The sequence below is a fragment of the Lepisma saccharinum genome, chromosome 27, assembly GCF_977018435.1.
Source record: "Lepisma saccharinum chromosome 27, izLepSacc3.1, whole genome shotgun sequence".
In the NCBI taxonomy this organism is placed as follows: domain Eukaryota; kingdom Metazoa; phylum Arthropoda; class Insecta; order Zygentoma; family Lepismatidae; genus Lepisma; species Lepisma saccharinum.
Window position 1 is genome coordinate 4,576,315 of NC_139255.1, and position 26,080 is coordinate 4,602,394.

Sequence of the window (26,080 nt, forward strand, 5' to 3'; positions counted from 1 at the left end):
ATTATTATTTGTTGTACATCTATGTATTTGTACGACTATGTAGGTTCTTGTTTTTATATATTCTCTTGAATACTTTTCGTTTCTTCTGTGCTTTGGTTTAATTGATATTTTTAACACATTTAACGCCAATCATTGTCATATATTTTATTATTAGTATGATATATTTTCTTGAAATATATGTCTCAACCCTTGGCAGTGCTTTTGTATTTCATCTACAACACATTACAGCATTTATAACTTACATATTGAAGGTTAAATAATTTTGTCCAGCTAGATTACGAAAATACCACACTGTCGTGAGGACAATTGGGAAGCCACTTGAAAAGAAGAAGTAGTGGGCTCCGGTCACGAAAGCCAGAAAACAGTGGCGATGGGACCCGAGATTCGACCAGGCGTCACCCAATGAAAGGCGTTCTGGCAGGCCCTGGCCCTTCGAGGGCTGCTGAGTCACGGAGTTTAGTTTAGTTAATTAATTACCTTCATTTCTCCATGTTTTTTTAGGGTAAATGTCTGTTATATCGGAGACACATTTCTATCGGATATTTTCAATTTCAAATGGTTCGTACTTACCAATTGTGTATTGCGGAACATAGTTCAAGGTGTCATTATGCTTTTTACACGAAAATATCTTCGATTTTTCACATTACGAGTAATTCTTTTGGGTCCTTTCTTCCGTTGCGGAACATACAATATGGCACGCACAGCTGTGGATCTTCGCGCGTCGTGCTTGTATTTTGTCGATTTGGAGTGGGTATGCAGTGTTTCAACCTTCTTAACCGAAAAATACCTACTTTCGTATTCATTATGTCATCACAAAACATTGACGGATAGCCCCAAAAATCATTCACGATAGCCCCAAAAACCATTCACGATAGCCCCACGGACAATTTCCGGCAAGGTTAGGTTAGATTGGGTTGGGTTAGGTAAGCATAGTTAAAACAATAAAATAATAACATTCTCGTAAAAAAAGGCACGTTTGGAAACACTGGCGAGACCGCCAGACTTTCGACGCTCGCGCCATCTGCAGGTACATAATGGAAACAACGGCATGATGTTGTCGCTTTGCACAAAATGCACGTTTATTATATCAAAAGTGCTAATTTCTTGTGCAGCATTCTACGGTGAGAAAATACCTCCACGAACTTTCAAAATGCTAAGTTAATTCCGTAAGTAGTTTCTTCTGTAAAAATGAAGAAATATGTCTCCAATATAACAGACATTTACCTTTTTTTAGATAGACGAAATACGGAACACCTGTTTTGGGTTTGCCGAAAGTAGATACGTTTAAAATTATCGTTTCCCGGTACTAGTATTTCATTATACAAGCGATTAGGCTTTCTCTCCAGGTAGAGGGATAGTTAACGAAGGTAAAGCCAAATTTCGGAGCTCTTTCGTCGTTTTCCCCTTGAGCGGGGAGCCCGAGTTGTTCTCGGGCATTTGAATTTTGCGGCTTTTTGTGCATTTCAGATCCAGTCAATGTTCCCGTAGCGGGGAATTATTTTCTTTAAATGTATATACAGTAGTACATACATAGATACATTTCGTTTTGTACAGTTTGTTTGAATGTTTGTGTGTTCATTCACCTTTCTCTCATTTACAAGACATATAATTTTATAATGTTATAACCTTGTCCAGAGCCATGTGCCCTCTGGGATAGGGGCGGACTGGGGCTCCCTGAACTGGGGTACTAAGATTCAACATACGATTTACTGTAAATTATGTGTGCAGTAGTTTCAATTCCCATTTAGGTTTAACTTACTCTCTCTCTCTCCCTCTCTCTCTCTCTCTGTGTCTCTCTCTCTCTGTGCGTCTCTCTCTCTCTCTTCTCTCTCTCAACTGCGCATAGGATTCCTCATAGTGTACACAACAATACCCGAGAACAATTCGCGTTACCCTATCTGAAGTTGGATAAACTTTCCTGCCCGAACCTAGCTCGGGCAACCCGCTTAACGTTACACATTGCAACCCCGAACACAGCTCGGGTAACCCGCTTGTAACTCAATACGGTCTCCAGGCACGAGAAAATTACTAGGTGTCTAAATCTGGGCCCTATTTCTTCCTTTGATGCTCATCTTAAAACACGTTGAACAGACAACAGCATCGCTCGATGGGAAGAAAGTAAGAAGAAAGCAGAGGATGTAGCGGTCACAAGATGTAAAACAGAGGACGCACGATGTTTTAGTTAAATACGGGACTGCACCTTAAAGTCCGGCACGGCATAGGAGTGGGCGCATGCGCAGTTCTAAACATTTTGTCGTGCCGGCCGCCTAATTTATGTGAACAGTAAAAGAGCGATTATGAACTTTATTTGTTCTAGGAAATATCAACAAGTGTATTATTTCCCATATCACAAGATCCATGTATCATGCTTCAGAAGAGAAAATGCCGCCACCAGAAATTTAACAGTACTTGTAGGAACCACCTTTGATGCAGGTTTTCTTAAAATACACAATAAATGGGAAAATAGTCTACTAAAAAAGCAAGCCACACTCCCTCCCTTACGAAAATTCTGGGCACGGCAATGATTTAGTCATTAATTTATTCATAACTTCGCAGAACTCCATCTAATGCAAGATCTTGTTCAATAAAATGACGCATAGATAACTATAATCAGAGTTGGATCACAAGGTGAGTGATAGTACAGCCAACGGCAAAGAAACAGTAAGCTAATTGTCCACCACCATTTTCATTCTGTTTGTATTACACAATGTGGTGACAATGAATTGAAATAATGACGTCAATAAGCAGAGAACAATGCCTGCTTCGAACCAACATAGTTTCAATCCTTAAAACAACACAGGATGTAGAATAAAGAAGTAGTGAAAATAGCGGTGAACAATTTGCCTACCATTTTTTTTGCCGTTGACTGTACAACACCATGTACGTCGTAATGTACATTCTAATTTCCAAATCTTTGTGAAGCTGAATATCTTGGACTCGTCTCGAAAGTATTTGTATTTTTGTAAATTTAGGGCAGACATAGTAGCAGCTGCAACTAAAAATTAATATCATATTGTACACAAAGATTATGTTACTTTTTCTCCTCTGCTTTCAAGGCAATTCTGAATACGGCGAAACAACCAGAAATTTGTGACTTACTCTGGGACGAGGACAACACGAGGAAAGTAACCAAAGCTCTTCTGAAAAACATGGAGAATTGTCAGTAAGTAGCTTCCTTTTTCACTCAACAGAGGGTGTTGTATGTTTACAATCTATTCGAAGACATGCAGCTTTGATACACATTACTAATGCGTTACACCGAGTAGAATTATACTGATTACAATCCATTACATTGTCTCTCCAGATTGCATCTGACATAATTGTCTGAAATGCATATTATTTGTCTGCGAAACCCTACAAGACAGATTATTTTGTAGAGAAATGTAATCATACTTTCTTCTAAATTGTTGACTACATATTCAATGTCTAGGTAGACGACAATGTGATGTAACTGCGGTATGAAATATGTTTTAATATATTTACATAATATATTTAACGGACAACTATATAAAAATAAGATGAACAAAATATCTCGGTAATATTCGTTTTATTTCTTGAGAAATACACCTTCAAACATAGCTGACATTCATGTTCTATATCATTAAAGTAAAGACTTCCTCTTATTGGTCTGACGTCACTGGTTATGAAGACTTGCAGCGCTCTCTGCCCTTCCCGTAAACTTAGCATGGGCCGTGAAAGTGACAGCACAACAAGTAATTAATTATTGTATAAAACACAAGTATTTTATAACTTGCAGTGCACAAAAGTGCGATTTATTTCTTGTAGATGCATTACGTCCTACCATCTGCATCATTTACTACCTAGGTATAATGCAGGCATTCTGTAAACGGTTTTCCACTAAACTGACAAAGCAATAGCACCAGCAGTCAATAACTGAACACGTAAATAGCATTATTCATTGTCGATATGTCAGTTATAACCGGCAAGAAATTATTGTTACAATAGCAATAGATGGGCCTCTCCGATGGTGCAGTGGTAGCGTCATTGCCTTGTGATCAAGGGGTCCCGGGTTCGAACCCGGTGGAGGCACATAGTGGTTCGGATCCCACTTTAATTAATCTCCTTGCTGCAACAGAGGCAAAAGAGACAACACGTTGTTAACGAAAGTAAAGGGTTCCGTTTCGTGAAAATTTCCCTGCTTCTGTTTCTACGATACCCACTTATTTTCACTTTCAGAACGTACAACCCAAGCCCTGTGGCGCCCACGATGCTATACGAAGACTTCGATAGCCAATCCTCAACGGTCGCTTACGAGTGCTTCAGCGTCTACTTCACGTGTGTCCCCATTAAGCATCTTCTAACTGCTAATGATGCCGTTTTAGAGTAAGTACTGGATGACACCTTCTAAAACTAAGCTGGGATGTTTCACTACGTTTGGCCCGCTTTGGACGAAAGCATTTTCCTTAGCATTTTTCTTAACATTTGTGCCATGACCAAAAAGCTACCGTGTAAAGAGAGAAATCTTATGGCATTTCAGATGCCATGGCATATTTCATGGCATATCTCAAGGGTAGAACCCGTCCTATTTCCGTAGCATTTTTCGTAGCATAACCAATCAGAAGAGACCTCTAGGTCAAGAGTGCATATGTAATGGCGGCCGCCTGAGATGTAAACAATGTATCACTTCACATGTGTAACCTTTACACCGCAGAGCGGGTTTTCGAAAGTAACCCCTCTCTGCACGCGGCCTTTGCGCGCGATTTTTAAATTTTTACACCTATTTCAGAAAAAACGTTACATCTCGGAGACTATTTGAGCAATCTACTTCAGGTAACTTTTGTTTTGCAGCTAGAACATCAGGACATGCAACCGTGCAGGAATCAAAACGCCAAAGCCAATGAGAGGGATTAAGTGGGCCGCGGCCCCCAACTTTCAATTAAAAATATCATAAAAACGGGGAATTTTTCACATATTCGATAATCTAATGCACCCAGATACATGAAATTACTTTCATTCGGTTGAGGAAGGACCATTCTTTGAAAATAAGGCTAAACTTTACCTCTCCTTCCCAAAATAGCGAGGAAAGAGGGGCAAACTCCCCATTTGTATGATTTTTTCATTGAAAGTTGGGGGCCGCGGCCCATCCAACCCCTTTTATTGGCTTTGGCGTTTTGATTCCTGCACAATTGCATGTCCTGATGTTTTAGCTGAAACACAAAAGTTACCCGAAGTAGATTGGTGAAATAGTCTACGAGTTATAACATTTTTTTGTCAAATAAGTGTACAAATTTAAAATTCGCGCCAGCTTCCATACGTAACTTTGGAGTCGGGCGAGGGGAAGGGGGTCCTGGGTGGGTGAGTTTTCTTCCACATGACATTTCAAAGTTTTATCTCAACATCTGTAAGCGTTTACAACCTCACATAGAAGTATGAAGGTGCTAAAAGCACATGAACTTTTTAATCAGCATGATGGGACACCAGTGACCCATCGGCCGACTACGCCTATATTTTCTATGTGTCACATGTGACTCTTTGGCCGAGTAAAGGTTAAACGACGATAGCTATTCAACCGAGAGGAATATCGCTTCGGATTAAATACTTTTAGGCAGAGAACAATGGCGCTGATTAATACATACTTTACTGCACATATTTTAGCTTTTCAAATTGTAAGCACCGTGCACACAGCATTGACGGTGTAACTCGACGTGCCTTTCGTGCTGTACGTAATTGAAACAGCTAACCGAAATGTTCCATAAAATACTTTCGTGTAAGGTACTATCTGTTATAAGAATTTTGGAAGCATTTACGTAGCATTTATGCTAGCAAAAATGTTGACGGAAATGCTTTCGTCTAAAGTCGGCTATACACTCAGAGTCATTCTACTGGCAACAGAGTATCACCGACTTAAACCGGTGAAAACTTGGTGGGTTAAAAATATTTCAGAGAAATATGTGGAGTGTGTTCGTTGTATGTAGTAGGTTCCTTGGCAGCAGGGCCGCCGAAATGTATAACTTTGAACATTGTTTCATTTTGGAGCAACATATTATTTCTGTGATAAAATGTCAAAAAATAATTGACGACATAACTGAGAACATTTTAGGTCCTTATTTTCTAAGATTTCTAATTCGAATTATTTCTTCTATTTACTATTATAACACTTCTACACACGGCAACTTTGCATACAAAAAAATAAGCACGTCAACAATATTAAGTCTATTACCCAGCTGAATGTTTATGGTGTTCAGCACGCCTGTACGTTTACTGCATTTCCGTATTTCTTGTTTCGAGTACACAGTGAATTGATTTAAAAAACGCATGGTATATTATTTTGATTCAAACTTTGAAAATATAGCATTCATTCTTGTGGTTGCCCTCCATCCAATATTAAACCTGTTTGCGCAACGAGATGCCTGGTTCTTCTCTCTCCAATTTTAAGAATTTTAATGGACTTCTTCTTTCTTCTCTTGAACTTCCGAAGAAAGCAAGCGACAGAACGGCATCTGGACAATTTAAATGTTTCAAAAAATAAAGTTACAATTTTTGAAAGTTTTTTTTTCTTTTCTCAAGAGTGTCCCTATTATTGAAAAACTTGCCCTCCCCCTCGCAAAAGGAAAAAGTATGTATTTATGCTTTGCTCGGGTTTGAGCCCCCCCTCCCCCCAATCATCGGAAGAAATTGGCGTCTATGCTTGCTAGCAATTAAAGGTCGTATGGATAACAAAGCCAGCCCGGAAAAGGTTCGAGTCAGATATCTTACAAGTAGCTTAATAATAATAATAATATTTATTTAAGTGATGAGCATGGTTTTACAACCAGATACATCACTATGTCAAAATTGATTATACAAAATTACAGAATTGAATACATAATTATAAATTAATACTGTGGATCCTACAATCTTATACATCATCATAAATTCCAACTGTACGTAGGTTTCAACAAGATCAGCTACTAAACCTTTGGCCTTATTTAGACTTGTAAGAATTGAGATATACCTATGTGAATACCTGGGAATTTTATTAGATATATTATTCAAAAAATATTCACTGTCAACTTTGAAGCCGGACCCTCTGGCCGAGTGGTTAGCACATCGCGCTGCGACGCCAAGGGTCCCGGGTTCGAATACCGCTCGGGCTTGGTTGTTTGTGAATGTTCATTCATCTATTTCATCATTTCATCGCTCATTCCAATCTTCGCAAATTACCCAAGAGGCACAAGAAGTGAAGTAAAATAAAATCAATCAATCAACTTTGGAAGTTAATGATCTCTTGTACAAAATTCCTTTTTATTTTTCTCCTTTCTTCTAAGGTAAACATATGCAACTGTGTTAACCATTCAGAGTAATGTTGGTCATAGTATTTTTTTAAAAAAACTTTGTGCATAATAACCTGATAAAAAGTTCTTCAATTGATTCAACCAGGTGACTGGTTGCTGTTAAAACATATAATAATAATAATAATAATAATAATAATAATAATAATAATAATAATAATAATAATAATAATAATAGGGTCTCATGGTCGTCGCCTTTTAATCAAAGGGTTCCGGATACATATCTGTAAAATCTGCTGGGCATATACTCAGACCATAGAGAACCGTATAATATGTGCTCAGACAGTGCACAATAAAAATTTAACACAAAAATGGAAAGTTCAGTCAAATCAAAATAAATTGATTTTCATTTAATAAAAAGTCAAGATCCACCCAAGTAGTTTACATCTTGAAGTGAGTCTTGAAGCTTTTCTGCCAACGAATGATGAACAGATTCTCTCTGGCTATCGACCAGGAGAATTCTGGAAAGGTTTCCGAGATTTCGAGAGCTAACGTCACTCTCAACTTCAGGGTAGAAGTGAAGAAGAAGAGAGGATGAGAGTGACGTTAGCTCTCGAAATCTCGGAAACCTTTCCAGAATTCTCCTGGTCGATAGCCAGAGAGAATCTGTTCATCACTTTATGTTCCTCCATTAATTATATGATCGATGTCTCAAATTTAATAACATGGAAAGTAGCTACTAATTTCTGTTTACAGCAATGAATAACATGATCTAGTCCTAATATTAGAAATTTTATAATAAGTGAGTGGTCTTCGATCTTTCTATGCTGCGAATTCAGAGTTTGAATTTTTTTTATTGTCATGGTTAAAACAACTAGATACAAAAATCAAAGTAAATTAACATATACATAAATGTAAATAATATACCAACTTTTCTAACTATGCCACTTTAAACGGCTTTGAAAAATTCATTTATTCTGTTCAAGGTTTTTAAATATTCCTTTGAAAAAATATTTCTCAAAAAATATACATACGCTAAATTAAGTAGCACCATCTGTCGTTCAAGTATTGACATAGCCATTGAAATTTTGATAGAAAATTACATTACAGAAGTTAATTAATATTTAAAATGCACCTTTCAGGTATATGGATTACAATTACTTGTGGATTTCGCCTGATTTCCCAACTTTTGTCTTCACGCGAATATTAGACGTTGTGAAGGTAGGTGGCGTGTGAGATTGTTAATAGTTTTCTCTTATTAGATCAACATAAATATTATTTTAGAAATACAGAATACGATATACAGGATGTGCAATAGTGTCATAAATTCTAAGCGTATTAACGTTGAAAAATTTGTCAGAATATTCTTCACCGGCTTGCATCTGTGGAGAAATATTGTAGGTTATGAAAAACCAATGGAAATTAAGGAGGGACATGATGTGTCAGTGTCGGTTAGCAACAATGCAAAGAAGTCAAGCGAAGTAGCTATTTTATCTTGAAGGCACTTGAAGTTAACTTTTAAAGAGCCATTATACATGCATACATTATTACTCAATTTCACAGAACTTTGTACTGTTGTTTGGTTTGGTTTATTTTTCTTCACTTTTCTGCCACTTTTGGCTAATCGCGAAGATTAGGATGAGTGATGATATGGTGAAAGTGATGAAGGGACACTCACAAAAACAGGCATGCCCTGATAGGGATTCGAACCCTGACCCCTGGCGTCGTAGCGCGCTGTGCTAACCACTTTGCCATGGAGGTTGGCTCGTACTGTTGTTGTCCGGCACTGGTTGCTTCTCTTTTCATGCACACATCATATTCTGACCCTTTCTAAGAATGCATTTCCGACAATAAATGCATGATATTATCATCAGCATCATCATCATTAGACCTGTGCATAAACTGTAAAAAATGTACGTAACTCCGAGGTGATGACATAGTAAAATCTTCTGATTGTTCACCGTTAATTCATTCTATAGTATTCTCACCATAAATAAGAGACTTTTCTTTAAACAATGAATCGAACATCTAAATTACAATTACATGACGACAAGAAATGTATTGTATAACTCTTACAATACGTTTATTGTTATTGTGAGTTACGTAAAAGTACATAAAAGTTCATAATGAAGTAAAAAAATATTTACATTACTGCCACTGGAGAGCAGCACCACGTGCAAACAAATCAAGAGCGAAGAATGCTCAAGTCTTGCTTTCCCTATGATTACGGTGTTGCTTGTTTTTGCAGTTAGTGTCCTTTTTACGGTAGAAACAACTAATTTTACGGTGACACCACCGGTGTCTTGGCTGACAGTGATTTCACGGTAAAGCCACTATTCATTTTTCACAGTGCTCCAGTCAAGGCAGATCCTTTGATTAGGAAAACGAAAATAAATGTTCTACGTATGGCAATTTGGTAAAAATGCCATAACCCGGAAATGGATTTGTTCAAATTTACAGGAGAAAGTACTTACGGAATTGAGTTTCTGTGTAATTTCGGAAGGTCGTAGAAGTGTTTTCTCGCATTCTTTAATGTATTTGGCCGCTAAATTATGTATTTTTCTATAATAATGTCCGTCCGATGCAAGAAAGCTGTTGCTTGCATTTCCATCCATGTACTTGAACCGGATGTTGCGAGCATCTGATGGCGTAATCCCCGGCAAGTGTTTCCAAACGCACAGTTTTTTCACTATATTGACCAACCTAAAGCAACCTAACCTAACCTTACCGTGATGGTGCGTGAGGCTATCGTGAATGGTTTTTGGGGCTCTTCGTGGATGGTTATACGATCCCGAATGGTTTTTGGGGCTATGCGTGAATGGTTTTTGGGGCTATGCGGGAATGTTTTTTCCGGAAATGGTTTTTGGGGCTATTCGTGGATGGTCATACTATCCCGAATGGTTTTTGGGGCTATGCGGGAATGGTTTTCGGGGCTATGCGGGAATTTTTCTGTTAAGAAGGTTGAAACACTGCTTTGCCGTTTGAAACACAACGCTAGTCAATATTTGCCCGCCATTTTGCGTGTTCAGGAAGCGAGAAAAGAACGAACAATAATTACTCGATATGTCGACAATAGATACTAAGTTCGTTAAAAAAAAAAAGCGAAATCCCTTGTTAAACAATGTTTCCCAAATGCAGAATAGGTAAGCACGAATGTAAAGAAGTAGAGAATGAACGAGTTAGAGCGATTTCCCGCATATGATAGTTTTACCGGGAATTTTTTTTTATTATTAGGTACAGCATTTTTTTGTGTGTTTGTGAAGGTGTTGATGAATTGAATTGGCAAAAAAGAGAGAGATATACGTAGTGAGTGTTTTTTTTAACGTGTATATTGAAATAAGGCACACTTTTGTATCACTCGCGTATGTAATATGTTCCGAAAATTTACAATGTTGTTATTAGTTACTCCTGCTGGCGTAGAGCAGTATTCCCCTTCCTTCCTCTCAGGCAAGATAAGTATAGAAGGTATTTTCAGGCATCAAGCCTTAGCCCTTAAATACGTAGCTAAGATGCTATAGTGACAAGTAGAGTAAAATCAGGATGATAGGAGTGGATACCTCTGCAAAACTAGCAGAAATTTATTGTCCTTCTCATACAGACATTCTGCAAAATAATGTACATATTTAACTTTTGATAAGTTACGGTTTTAAGGGCTGTTTAAAGAGACATTTCAGTTGGGAATGGTGGCCCAATATCTGTTTCTCGCTGTTAGTTCGTCATGAATTGGGTTGGGTATGCAGTGGTAGTTAGGTAAGCAAATTAAGTTTGATGGATCGCAAAGTAAACAATAATTTCGTTCTATCTACGGGTTTTTAGTCCATTGCTTAGCCGAGCTTGACTTCTAGTAAAGGCCAAATCACACGAAACTGGATTTCCAGTTAATTGGCGCTGAACTGGTTAATTGACCGGAAGTGATGGCTGCCTGGTTTGGAGGAATAGGACATGTTCTAATTGCTACTGGCTTTCCTCGACTGGATTCTGTGGAACAACCAATCAGAGCGAAGTTTTGGCCATGTGAAGATAACCTGCGAGTTTGCAAAGGGGAGTTTTTTCTGTGGATTCCGAGTGTTGGCTGTTCAAAAAACAAGGGACGAGATGACGTGCACTGCATTCGTGTTCAGTTAATTAATATTTAGGTATTTATGCAAAGCGATGAGATGTGTATCCGTGACAAATATGATTAGCCGAAAATTAAAATCCTTATTATTATTATTAATATTTTAATTCTACGTCTCTCATGTATGAATATGCATTCGGTACGCACTGATTGCCATATTTTTTTCGAGCCAATTTCTAGTTCACACTTTTCTTCTTTAATTTTTAATAAAAGCAGTAATTCTCTTACAACATTCTTCAAATTGCTCGTCCATCTTTACAGAGTCTCTGTTCTGCGAAATGTCTTATGGGAAAAATGTATACCGGTAACAAGTATCGTGTGAGGTGAAAACTAGCAAATGGGTAGCCAGTCCAGCGCCAACTAGGGCATTCCTACTGGAAATCCAGTTCCGCGTGATTCGGGCTTAAGACTCGTTTCACCTCTTAACTCCTCTCTCTATACGTATAGTTTCAATTAGTAACCTCGCATCACAGAGTAGAGTTACGGAAGAAAATCTCGTAGTCACAAATAAATTGAGGGGTCTAGTGAGAGAGGGAGCTATGCCACTTTGACAAGAAATGGAAATAAATTGAGTTTTCTAAAGCATTGCGTTGAGTCATAATTTGTATAACAAAGGGTATTTTTTTTTTGCTGAACATATTGTTAGGTAAATTATTCAAAAGGAAAAATATGAATTTCAATATAAATACCATTTATTATGAACATGTATGGTATATTGTTGTAGTATACCCATGTAGAAAAATCAATCTCGTAGCACATCAAATACTTTGAACAAGGCTTAAATACTTTTGCCTGAGTGTAAATCATGTTCACAGGGTTACATATGATCTACATAAAGACAACTTCATACGTCTTCCGGAGGATCTTCACTGTCCATTGTTTCTGTGGATTTTAGTTTTTGGTAAACACCATGAAGAACTGGAGGAATATAAGGCATTATTTCCATGAGATCTTTTAACTTCAGGGCTGATATTAAATCTTGCACCTGTTACTGCAACACAACCTCTGCCACTCCTATTGCAGACATCATCAGTAAGTGGCATAGCTCCTTCTCTCACTCAAAATGCTGATGAGGACGTATTCAAGAACTCAGAAAATCTGCTGCAGAACAAGCGGGAGCTATGCCACATGGTTGTAGTTCACATGATAGATGACAGATGGTAGGAGAAGACTGAAAATGGCAGAAAATAAAATTTTCAAGATTTGTGGCATAGCTCCCTCTCTCACTAGACCCTTCAATTAATGTTTGGTTTTTTGGTATGGATCATTAAACATAACTTATTTACCGATTGCATGTTAGAGCATGGGCGTCGCCAGAAATTTTCCTGGGGGGTGGGTCGATTCGAAGATGTGGAGGACACCCCCTCCCCTCAAGAATATTCTGATGCAGACCAGTGGCATATGCAGAAGTTTGTCAAAGAGGGGTTCATTTTTTTAAATTATTGCATTGTCGGTATTTTTTATTATGTTATTATTATTACTACTACTACTAGTAGTAGTAGTAGTAGCAGCAGTAGCAGTTTTAGTTTAGCTATTAGTTTATTTTAGCATCTAATAAGTTTATTATATGAATAATATAGTAATTGTTACAACCAAGATTACATAATAGTTACTTCGAACATTAGTAGCAGTAGCAGCAGCAAACACAGTAGTATAAGCTTCAAAACGTGTGAAAGTTACAAATTAACAGAGTTTCAGTGTTGCAAATTATGAACGTTTCGTACCAAATTCGATATCTCAAGACCATTTTTAAACAATGGCGCAAAATGAGCTGAAATAAAGGGCTTCGTTTATAAATTGCCATAAATTTAAAAAATGTAGATGGAAATTTCCAGGGGGGTCGACCGACCGGTTCGACCCCCCCCCCCCCTTGCCGACGCCCATGTGTTAGACCAACCTAAAACGAATAACAAATCATTTCACCTCGTAATATTTAGGTGATCTTTAATTAGTGCTGTGGCGATAGACAAATAACTACGTTTATTGTTTCAAACCCCCCCCGCCCCACACCAAGAGTGTTGCACCCCCCCCCCCCCGCTAAGAGGTTCTACGTTATATAATGTATAACGGTGAGCCCCCTCCCCCGAAAAAAATACTGGCAATGTCCCTGATTATAAAATACCTAACACATTGTCTGTTTCAATTTAATTGAACACAAAACATTTGTAGCTTGTTTCCACATACGTGGACTATTTGTTGAAACTCTGAAGACACCACAAAAACAACTTTGGAGGCTGGGTTTGTGGGCTAGTGCTGTCGTAGAACAACAAATAGTTTAAGTATCATTATAAGAGGCAATGAAAATTCAACTTTAAATATTGTTTTTTTTTTAAATCGTAAAAAAAATGTGTGCATTTTATAGGAAGGAGGAGCCCACCTCGTCATTGCTGAAAGTATGAAGCACTTCCAACAGATGGCACAAGTGGTACCGTCCTTGCAGATCGGCGTAGTTACAACAATCTCCCGCTTGATGGCAGCAGGTGCACGTGATGGTTTTTGTAAGTATCTGCGATCTGCAAGATTCATGCAATTGAGCCATTTGAAAAGAGTACGCAGAAAAATTCATTCTACGAGCTTTTTTTAACAACTAAAAGCTTGTGTATCTCGTATATTCAAAAGTCCAGCACCATATGACAACCGTTATTAGAGCAGATAGCGAGTTAGCGACGAATGTAGAGAGAGTAAAGTTGTTGGAAATATGTGGTTTTCCACTCCACACAGGCCCGTAGCCAGGAATTCTTTGTAGGGGGGGCGAAGTCAATCCTAGAGGGGGCAAATTTCTAATATATTGTGTCGCATTGGCAGATATAGCAGGGTACACAAAAGCACTTGCCCCCTCCCCCAAAAGAGATACGTAACAGAAAAGGGATGATATCTTAAAACTACAAAAAAAAAAAAAAAAAAAACTTCGAGCAACATCAAATAGCAATATTTCGATAATGACCTTTCCAGATTGCCAAAGAATATAAAGTTTAACATAAATAGGCTAATAGGGACTGCATCTACTTGATATTTACAGGTCGATAATATTAATAGACGATTAATATGTACCAACAACTTTGGGCCTCTCTGCAGAACTGATTAAGGGAGCCCTTTATAAATCATGCATCCTCCTCCGTAGCCGAGCGGGTTAAGGCGTTCACTCGTCTTGAGATCGTTTGCTGCTGGACGGCGTAGGTTCGAATCCGGCTCGGTCGGAATTTATTCGGCCTACGTATAGGGCCGGTGGCAACCCACCATCGTGAGGAAATTGGGGAGCTTCGAGTGAGTGAGCGTAATCCGGTCGCGAAGTCCTACAACGGCTGGGAGTCGGTCGGGCTGACCACCCGTCCCCCTAGTCTGGCTGCAGATTTCCACGCCCCCTTGGTGGCTCGCGTGGGAGGGAGGCCAACAGTCGGTAGGTAAGCCTTGGCCCGATATTGGGCTGTTGCGCTATAGGATTATTTTATAAATCATGCTTCATAATGATTCCCTCTAGTTTCCAGTATGCAAGCTTTTTACGCACAAAGGAATATAAGGAGAATCCAACAACGCCATTGTGTTGCGTTATGCAAAAATATCAAATTAATTAAATAATAATGGTTACAAATTATCTACACTTTAATGAATTATGTAAAAATTTGTAATATATTTTCTTGTACTTGCTAAAACATTAAAACACGCGTCCCTTAGTCCACCACGGACTCTATTTCCTTCAAAGGGGAGACTCTTGCATCACTACAGACAATGTTTGCCTACTGGTTACGTTAACTATTTTGCAAAATATTGTGTAAATTGTAAAATATTATAGTTGAAATACATGTTTTGACACCTGAGAAACAAATAGGAATACCTTGATTGATCAATGTCTTCTTGGATTACAGTGTCATCATTAATATTTCATATTAAGTTTTATAGAAAGAAATTGTTTTAATAAGGCGCAAGTAATTTTAAGGGGTGCCAAGGCATTCTCTTTAACATTTGCTTCATATAGATCGTTTGGCTCGCGGGCCGACTCCTGCCGCCCCATAGCTATGGCTCTGAACTTGAACTATAAGAACAGCAGCCATTGTGAGCGAAGCGAGCAAGAAAACTTTACGAAATTTATTTTTATTTGTATAAAATTTGCAATCGAGGGGGGCAATTGCCCCTTGCAAGTGCCCTTGGCCGTCTGAAAGAAAAAGGCAAGGGACACGTAAAAATTAATTCCATCATGAGTATCCAATTGTCCTGCTATCCTCAGATTATCCTAGTCTTGTTTTTTTACTTCAGTGTTTGCTTCCCCTAGAATGGACTTCCGTCTAAGGTCGGGGGGAGGTCGACAATGCCCCCTGTGGTTGCGGCACTGTTTTTGAGTGTGTCTTCATCAATTTCACGTCATCACTCATTGTTGCGATTAGCTAGAAGTGGCAGAAAAGCAACGCTAAGTAACAAAAATCAAATATTCACTCCCTCTCTGTACCACATGAATCACCATTACCAAAATGTAGACTTGGAACTGCTTAATTTTTTGTTTCCCAAGTTCATAGCAACACATCCAAGAAAAACGTCCGAACACATTAGGCACCTTTAATACAAGACTATTCAAAATGTCACAACGGCCCCCCCCCCCAAATCCTGATACGACATTATACGGAATCCCATACACCCTAATAAATCACAAAATCAATAAGTGTCTTTCTTGTGTTGCTAGAGTAACACATGATATAAATGTAAAGATGTGTAAAGATGTTCTGTTTTTTTCACAGAGGGGGGGGGGGCAAAGCAGCCTCTCGGGGGGTGAGGGCAGTTGCCCCCTGCCCCCCTCTAGCTACGGGCCTGACTCCACAAGTGAGTGCAAATAATCTCTTGACAAAAATGAAAACTTAACAAGCTTTAATGTGCATCTCCGCCATATTTCTAGCCCCAGAATTATGCACGGCTTCTATGCACTTCTACGTTACTTCTACAGTAAAGCGTATGTGTTGTAAGTTTAGTAAGGAACGAAGCCTAGCTTCCTTGCTTTAAGGATTCTATTTATTTAAATGATGAGCACGATTTTACAACCAAATATATTTTATTCAAACGAATAACAAATTCAACGGAATACTTAACTACGTATTAATACTGCTACCACCACCACCGCTAATAATGCTGCTAATACTACTACTACTACTAATTATTATTATTACATATTTTGCTTAGGTGAGGGTGCCACCTGTTTCGAAAACGACTCGGAAAGAAAAATTTGGCAACGCGTCACCACGGCAACTGTACAAAGCCGATTGGTTCAGCGGTTCATGTGACCCTCTTTGGCTTTCGACAGAAAAGATAAAAATAGAATTTCCAAGTACATTCTTTAGCCGGAACAACCTAGCGGACGACAGTTACGGGAATCTTTAGAGCCAACGAACGAGATCGACTCTGCGCAACCAATGAACGTCTGAGAGGAAGTGAGTGCATGAAAGGGAAAACATGGCTGCAGCTCCGAGCCGTTTCCAGCTGCACGCACTGTTTGCTCCGTCCACTCGCTTTCTCCCCTTGTCTGCAGTTATGCGCGGCCTTCATTGTTGAATCCAGCCACTTTCCTCCGGGGGTTTCATCAGACTTCCCAGGGGGGTGCCATAGGCAACAAATTATAATACTAATAAAAACAAGTCTAATATTTTCAAATCGCTCCTTACCTCTAATAGGTAGTTAAATTAAATGCAAATTTCTGCACAAGACCATTCCTCAACAAACTGTTGACTGATTAACCGTTAAAATAGCTGTAAGAAGTTGAAATTTGCTACAATAGAAGCTCATGTTACATCAGCCCTGCCGCTCTACACGTGTCTATTGTTGAGTTTCAATGAAATTGAATTTTATTATATAGTACTAGTTAGCAGTTATCGAAACGGATGATAATTTAAATTCTTTCATTGTTTTGACTTTATAAAGAGGACAAAAACGTGCTTATTTTAACGAAAAGGCCAGAAAAAGTGCGTTGTAAAGTCCGCGCGTTTACTAGGTTAACGTCCAAGAACTGAAGGAAGCCGCCGCCACGAACGCGGGTGGGGTTAAAGAGCGGGCGAGTTGTTTTCGTCCAATCACACTGAACCTTCAGCCAATGGGCGCAGCTGTCATTCTGTTCGCCTACTCCACGTGGAGTCTCAGTCACATGACTGCGGGTACGCTGTTGCTGTCGTGTCAACGTGGAGACCTTTCTCCTCTCGCAGCTGGAGAGTAGATGTGGCAACACTGTGCGTTGAATGTGATTGTTGCAGCTGGTGAGCGCGCTCCGTCGGCCGGTCGTTAACGAAGCTATAACTTGAAAAATTTAAAAACAAGACGCTGCAAATAGCTGTTGCGCAGCTCACACCACATTTCCCCACTCCATTCTCCACGGCGACGTTGGTTCGCAGTGTTGCAATCTGGAGGGAGCGGAATGGTCTGAGGATTTTCAACGAAATTTGTATTCGCTTTTTCCTGGGCTGCTTTCTTCATGTCGGAGTACAGAAATTCAGTTCACCTTTCGCCAACGACTCTTTTCCTTCTTTTAAAACTGGAGACACCATCCATTTAGATACTCCCGTGGCGGCGATTGTGGACTCGACAACATTATACTTAAGTTTAAGTAACTCCTTCTGATTTCGCAAATATGTTGTAACATTGTAAACAATTTCTCTGGCCTGTGCGCTAAGGGGCTTTCCAGATCAGATTGTGGATTTCGTTGGACCGGGCATGATTTGATTTTTGCATTTCAAAAATTTACAGCCAAGAGTAAAGAGCAATAACATTTCAGTGCTTTAAAAAAGAACACAGGCAAGCGTGTTATCAGATTGCCTTCTCGTAGTGTTTGTTGCACGATAAACAAAAGTACCCAAACCCCACTCGGCTTTAAAAAATAAAAAAAATAAAAACAGGCCACTGCTCGATGTCGCACTCAGAAAATGAAGTCATTCCCCCAGAAGTTTCTCTTAGTTATAAACCGTAACGCGCGTGCGTAATACTACAGTTTACGATCCGCGCACCGCACGCATTTTCAAAGACCGGATTAAATCAAATGAACCACTGATAAACTGATATGAACTGTCATCGTCAATCTACACAGTAAAAATCGTTTGTCATATTTGTTTTAGCTTAATTTTGCTGAGTTGGCACCACTCGTACTCTCAAGACCAGACTAGTACCTAGAAGAGTGGTGGGGAGGATGACGTAATAGGAAGTGCTCCGCAGCGATCTGCGCATATCGGGACTTAACTTGTCAGGTTATAGCGCATCGACTATACGGTACAGTGATTGAAAAGAAGCCAAATTGTCAAATTTCTTAGCTGTTGTCTGAATGCTCTGCCAGGTTATTTAAATTTGGGCTGTGTGGACTTTTCAATTTTCGGAGGGGATTTTACCCCCGGGCAACCCATGAATTGAAGACTAAAATTGGTAAACGCTGTAAGGGCCAAAATAATTCAAACGCCGTTTTCCACGTTAAACTGTGAAATGTGCCATGCTTTATAATGTGGTAAACGTGAAAAGTGACTGGTAGCCCTCTAAGTAGTTCAAAAGGCGTGTAAAGAGGTCACTATAATGTGCACGTTCTTACGGGCTGATGTGCGGAACGATGCGATTTCCCAACACTTTCGCGTTTGGCACTTACAACGCTTATTACTTTTAGTCCTCAATTCATCACTGGCAGCCTTGCTCCACCCATTACCAAGAAAGTGTATCCACCTTATGGAATAGAAGGCTGTCGATCTGCCAGTGATGGTTACAGGTCTGTTTTTGTTCCCTTAGCTGATGTTATGGAGGACACGATTGGTCGGATGCTTGATGTCTTGGAAGAGGCCGCATCCCGGAGCCTCCAGTACTCGGACATGTCTTGGGACCCTCTACGAGACAATCTTCAATCTGCGCTGTGCACCGGAGTCCTGAATTATGTCAACAACATCCCGCCTAAGGACAGGACATTTATTCTACAACGCATTGTGACTGTTGCGCACACGCCAAGGACTCTTAATCGACTTACCAGTCAGGACGACGTCGTTAGCATCCAACGGGTATTTCTCGGATTAGCTTCCCAGGTAAGACATCCGAACATCATATTTGTGCATTAATTTGGGGAAAGGTTCTAACGTCGTTCACCAGAATTTGCCCTCACATGGGAGGACAGAGATGTTATTCTCAGGCCAAAGCCATTAGAATATTTAAAAGTTGGAGTAAATGGTATAAATTAGCAGGTTTTGTGAATATCTATCAGTTCTTTTAACACACTAAATATCCTACTTAGGTTACTGAAATCACACTCTAAGCCATGCCTGGGTAACCAGTCGTATTTTTGGAGTGCTCTCGTATTCACGTGTGGGCTGCAGAGCGAAGAGTGGCACTGTATAGTTGTAAGAGGAGAGTAAAGCAGGGAGGAAACGAGAAGGGGGCTTCGTCGGTTGCGTTCGTGCAGTGGGAACCCTCTCGTCATCTGATTCATGAGTAACCGTGAAATGTGGCATTGCAATCATGGGAAAATGAATGAATGAAAATACGACGGATATAGTAAAAACTATTGGGCGAGCATTGGATATGGAAATCAAAGATGAAATGAGAAACTGTTGTCATAGGTTTCGCAAACCATCCAATCAATCTTCCCGGGGAATAATTGTAAAATTTGTAAGGCGAGTGGACAAGGATGCCTTTCTGCAGAGGAGGAAAGTAAAAAGGTTATACAAAAATGAAACAATTTACGTTAATCAAAGCCTCACGTCGTACCGAAAGCGCTTTCTTGGGCAGGCAAGGAGAATTAAACATGAAAAAAACAATGCGTATTTGTGGGTTGACCATGCGGGCGCTATTAAGTTAAGAACGAAAAAGGATGACACCAACATTATATTATTGAAATCACTCGAAGATGTTACCCAATTAATGTAATGGAAGAATGTAATGAAGTATCTGTTTACTACGAGGGTTAAATACAAAACTACATAAAATATACTCTAGTATATCCCTCGAAAATTATGATGTAATTATACTAACGGAAACTTGGCTAAATGTAGGTGTATATGATGGAGAGTTCATAGACAAACGGTACAATGTTTATCGTCAAGATCGGGTCCATAAGGGACGGGGAGGTGTCTTGGTTGCTGTAGTAAACAAATATTCTGTTGAGGAATTTAAAATCAGTATAGAACTTATAGAAATAGTATGTATCAAATTTATATTTGAATATAAAAGCTATTTTTATATCAGTATATTTCCACCAAAATCACCAATTAAGAAGTATCGGGATTTTTTTTTTAATTTGTTGAGGAGATTGCTAACCGGCATAGCTTCAAAATAATTATTGTTGGTGATTTTAATGTTACCACAATAATAGAAGATCAATTTGATTTATTGGAAGGTGGACCTATAAGTACCTCTCTTGCTAACTTTCTATCAATGGGCAATCTCAAATCAGTTAATCACGTAAAAAATAAAAATGGGAAAACCCTGGATTTATTGTTGACAAATATAAGTGATAGCATGACTCTTATTAGAAATTTACACCCGTTGCTTGAGGAAGACCACCACCACCCGTCACTACTAATTCAGGTCTTTGTAAACAAAAAGGTTACTTGTGTTAAATCAAATCCAGTTACTGTATACAATTATGCAAGGGCAGATTTCTACAATATGTACGAACACTTGTAATGTGAAAAATGGTACAATTTAGCTACTTACAAGAATCCCAATGAAGCCTTAGATTATTATTATTTTAATTAATGGTATTATAGAAATATATGTACCGAAAAGATCAATATGTAAAAACGTTCTTATCCATGTTGGTTCACATCAGATATAATAAAAAACTTAAAAGATAAAGAAATATACAGAAGTAATATGAAATATTCAGATTATTATCAAACTAAATTTGTTGAATTACGTAAAACACTAAAAAGAATGATAAATATAGCATATAAAACATATGTATCAGAAATAGAGAACAATTTAATAAGCAACACCAAACCTTTTTGGAATTTTATAAGAAACAAGAAAAGAAAAACAAATAAGAAACATATGACGTATAAGGGTAATAGATTGGAAACGAACACATTAATTGTTAATGGTTTTGCTGAATATTTTCAAACATTGTATGGTCCAAATCCTTCAACATATAACATCATTGAATCCTCTTACATGATAGTATCTCAGTCGTTGGTGGTAGATTCTATCACCAAAGCAGAATGAAATGATGCCACAAGAAAACTGAAATCAACCAAATCAAGTGGTCCCGACCAATTGCCAACATACATACGTATTCAAAGGTTGTGCCGAATTATTATGCACCTCTTTTTGTTATATTTACAATATTATTCTAAAAACGCAAATTTTTTCTGATCTTTGGAAAATCTGTAAAATTTGTCCTGTTTTAAAAAAGGGAGACCCATGCGAAATTACAAATTACCGACCCATTTCACTAATCTCAGCTCCTTCAAAAATATTGGAATATATATTATATGACAGGATATACAACCATATTAAACCTTATATATCAATAGATCAACATGGATTTTGTCCTGGAAAATCCACTTCAACTAATCTGGTCAATTTCACACAGATCATATCCGATTCCCTTGATGACAGGAATTCTGTTGATGCAATATATATGGACTTCGCCAAAGCCTTTGGTACTCTTGATCACGATGTATTGCTGAGTAAATTGTCTAAGTTTGGTCTCTCTCATAACTTTCTTAAATTAATATCCTCTTACCTATACAATCGAATGCAATTTATGGCATATAGGTCATACACGTACAAATTCTGTTCCGGTGTACCACAGGGCTCCAATCTTGGACCATTATTCTTTCTATTATATATTCATGTTCTACCCACAATTGTTAAATACTCAAAATGTCTACTTTTTGCTGATGATTTAATATTGTATAAAGTAATGAAAGACTTGGAAAATGCACAAAGATGGAGCATCGATAATAAATTAAACTTTAATGTCACAAAATGCTTTACAATAACTTTTCCAGGCAAACCAAATCTAATATTTATCAGTATACAATGAATAATCATGCATTACAAGATAAATGACTTAAGACTTACATTAAATAACAAATTATCTTTTGGAACACATATCCTTCAGATTTGTAATGATGCTTACAGAACTTCAGGGTTCTTAATTAGAAATTCACTGGAGAGCATTGACAAGCCTGTTTAATTGCCTTATTCGAACCAAATTAGAATATGAAAGTGTAGTCTGGTCACCTTACACGCAATGCAATAGCAAAAAGATAAAAAGAATTCAGAAGAAATTTGTTCGTTACTTGTATTACAAAAAATACAAAAGATCATCTTTTCAGGATCAGGTATCATATAAACAACTACTCAGCGAATTCAATGTTACACCTTTGTACATAAGGAGAGTGGTATCACATATTTTTATAGAAGATAGTCAACGGGCTAGTCGACAGTCCAAGTCTCCTCCAAACATTAAACTTTAATGTTAAGAAGGATATGTTACGGTTCAGGCAGCCTTTTTATTACGGCAAATCCCACTCAACAGTGCACCAGAATTCGCCCATTCTACGACTATGTATTAAGCACAATGAAATAGTCAGAAACGGCGGAGACTTGGATTTCGCTATGCAATTCAAGCAGTTCCTGTCTGTCCTTCAAAGTACATTATCACAAATTAAACAATTATACATGTTTCTGTGTACATGGGTATGTTTGTAAATGTAATTATGGCCGTATGTGTGTATACATGTGTATAGTTATGAATGTCGTCTGCATATAGATGTGTACTGTATCTTGTTATACTTCTGTAAATGTCATTTTTAGATTTATGTTTTGTATAAAATTTGTGCTAGTATTCTTTACGCAATGATTAGTGTAGTTTTGCTGTCTATCTTTTTATTTTGTTTTGTATTGTTGAAATTGTAATTTTTGAATTGTTTATAATAAATGTAAGCCTATTGTATTGGAGCCAAAGCTCTGTTATAGGTGAAAATATATATATAAAATAAATGGAATGGTTCCGTGAAAAGACGGCACCTTTGCTCCTAGTTTTTTTTTCTTTTAACCTCTCAACGCACTCCTACTTACCCACCTACTGGCTTAGAACTTCAGGATGCAGGCGAGATCAGCTGGTCCCCACAAGTGCACGCGAGCTGCTCAAGTCTGTACTAAGAGGACATGATAAACAAATTCATCTAAATGTTACCTAAATTAGCTGAACTAAACGCAACGAACCTAAAATAACCAAACGTAGCTTGACTTAACCTGCTAAAATAAACTAACTCATTGTTACATAATCGTAATGAACACACAGTACATCATCGATGATTATTTTGTGACTGGCACTTCTAGATTTTGATTGGATTATATTCAAAATTGCCACAATAATAGGTAAATAATGTCTGATACTTGTAAATGAATATGATTTTAAAGATTGTCAGTGATGCACTGAAAATGCCGAGAAAAAACATTACAAATCTTAAATGGATTTTGTCTGTCATACTTTTAAGTTTTTAAAGGATTTCTGGTAACTTCAAAACTCTCTGACATTGACTCAAATGAGATTAAGCGCCCAACCAAGAACTTCTTAACAAAAAGGGTCAATCCATAAAGTAAAATATCCTCTATTACTTAACCGTTGCGGCCGTTGCGTTTTGGAGTGCAGTACAAAACAAAAACAAATCGTTTTCTCCTTGATTTGTTGGGAAGCCAACTCAGCCTTTTTCTACCGGCCTACAAAGGTCACAAATATTCAATGACAACTCATAATTCTCGTCACTCGAAGAATAGGAATGATCCCGACAGTGCAGCTCCATCTATTGGTGCATGGAGAGTTTTGTTTTTCCCTAGAAATTGCCTTAATTATTTTTACATTCCGTTTATCCAAATACATCATAACTCCTTGTCTCACACCGAGTTATTTGCAATAATTTGTGGATAATTTAGAAAATGATGTATACACAAATGAAAATTTGGTTAGAAAATTAATATTTGGTTGTTATATATAGCTACCAATTAAAATTTACGGATTTCTGAAATTTTGTTTTTAACGATTGTATTTAATCAGTATTATCACAAATTTTGAACCATTTTAAGTTCTCTGGAACCTACTTCTGGATTTTTAGAGCCTAATTTAAGATTTTTAGAACACATTTTAGGATTTTTAGAACAAATTTTAGAATTTTTAGTACCTATTTTAGGACCTATTTTAGGATTTTAGAGCAATTTTGGGAACCTAAATGCACACTTTTTAGAACCTAAAAATTCAAGGTCTAACCATTAAGCTCTAAAGAAACATGGCAGCTGATAATATTTTGCAAAGTATCATTAAAAAATCGCCAAAATTCAGCTACAAAGATTGTAAAAATATTTTAATTACAATTATGCACTACAACCAAAATGTTTTATTTTAAATGGAAGAAAAGCTACTGAAATTAATATATAGTTTCATTTACACAATTAACAAACTTTTCCAAATCAGCTTCGTATCAGAAACGGGAAGGAACGTTCGGATAGAAAACACTTTCATAAAAAAAATGTATAAGCAGATGGGTCAATCCATATGAAATCAAGCTGGTTGCTTGACCATTTTTAAAAAAGTTTATTTTTTGAGTGGTGTGAGCCTCATATATTGACAGTTCAGAACCACTCTTATGTTATTTTTACTATCACCGATTTGAAGATGGCGGGCATTTTTTTATCATGGCGCGCGTCATTTTCTCCATTCGTAAGCATCAGCGGCAACTTTTTTTTCTCAGCTCTGGTAAGTCCTACGACAATGAGACAAAATCTGTGATGTTAAGCACATTATAGGCTACAATTATATTTCTGTGTAATTTTCTAAATATTATTCCTTCATAATAAATTTTAAGGTTAAAATTGTATATTTTAATCGCTCAAAATGACATTTTCGGACATTTTTTTGAGGGGGAAGGCAGTTTACTTGACACTTGAATTTTTTTGCGCAAGTACCTGTGTACCAATAGAGTACGTCAAAATTATTTGAAGCTTGAGACTTTAATATTTGTTTTTCTACAGGGTCATAAACATGTACTTTTTGTTAAAAAATTCCAAGTTCAGGGTTAAATATCTCTGGTGGGCAGTTGTTTAAAAATCTGAAATTTGTGCACAATACAGTACTTCATGATAAGTAACTTCAGTAAAAATTTTGAGTTTGAGATTTAATTGGTTTAGGAGATACAAAACTCGTGAAAACTTCAACATTTTGCATTAAATATGGCATGTCTAATTTCATTTCTTATTAACATTTTGTGTTGAAATTCTGCAAACTGTAATTTGGAATGTCAATGAACAACATTACAATCCTGAAATGGATCTACAATAAAGTATATATACGAGGGCGTGCTGAAAAGTAACGCTTCCTATGTTTTTATTTTCTTTGTTACCTTGTAAACGCATTTTGGATTTTGAGCAACCATACATTGCACTTAAAAGACTTTCCCGCTTCTCAATTGAAGGTTTCAAACTTCTATCGCCAGGGGGTGCTGAACTATTGCGAGGAAAATGGCAGCATGTAACCATGCAATGTCGGTGAGGCGCCTGAAGTAGCGTGCCGTGATAAGAGTTTCTAAACGCAGAAAATGTGCTAGAAATTGACATTCATCTGAGACTGAGGGCACTTTATGGGGATGAATGTGTAGACATCAGTACTGTGCAATCGTGGGCTGTTGATGCTCGTAAAGATAACCCCAGCTCAACACGATTCCGATAACCTCCATCAGTTGCATTTCGCGGCCTTTCATTCCATTCTCTCACATAGCTGAGATTTCTTCAGCTGGGG

The 26,080-nt window shown here is 37.8% G+C and overlaps 1 protein-coding gene across 1 annotated transcript in view; it reads left to right on the forward strand.

Annotated features, from left to right (window-relative positions):
• The window catches only part of LOC145980279 (protein EFR3 homolog A-like), a 71,618-nt gene that overhangs the window by 27,635 nt on the left and 17,903 nt on the right, over positions 1–26,080 (forward strand). Inside the window, exons 7-11 of the mRNA XM_083113290.1 lie at positions 3,057–3,163; positions 4,198–4,344; positions 8,375–8,453; positions 13,712–13,847; positions 19,081–19,367. Coding sequence (XP_082969416.1) covers positions 3,057–3,163; positions 4,198–4,344; positions 8,375–8,453; positions 13,712–13,847; positions 19,081–19,367 — 756 coding nt within the window. The remainder of the gene's footprint in view (positions 1–3,056; positions 3,164–4,197; positions 4,345–8,374; positions 8,454–13,711; positions 13,848–19,080; positions 19,368–26,080) is intronic.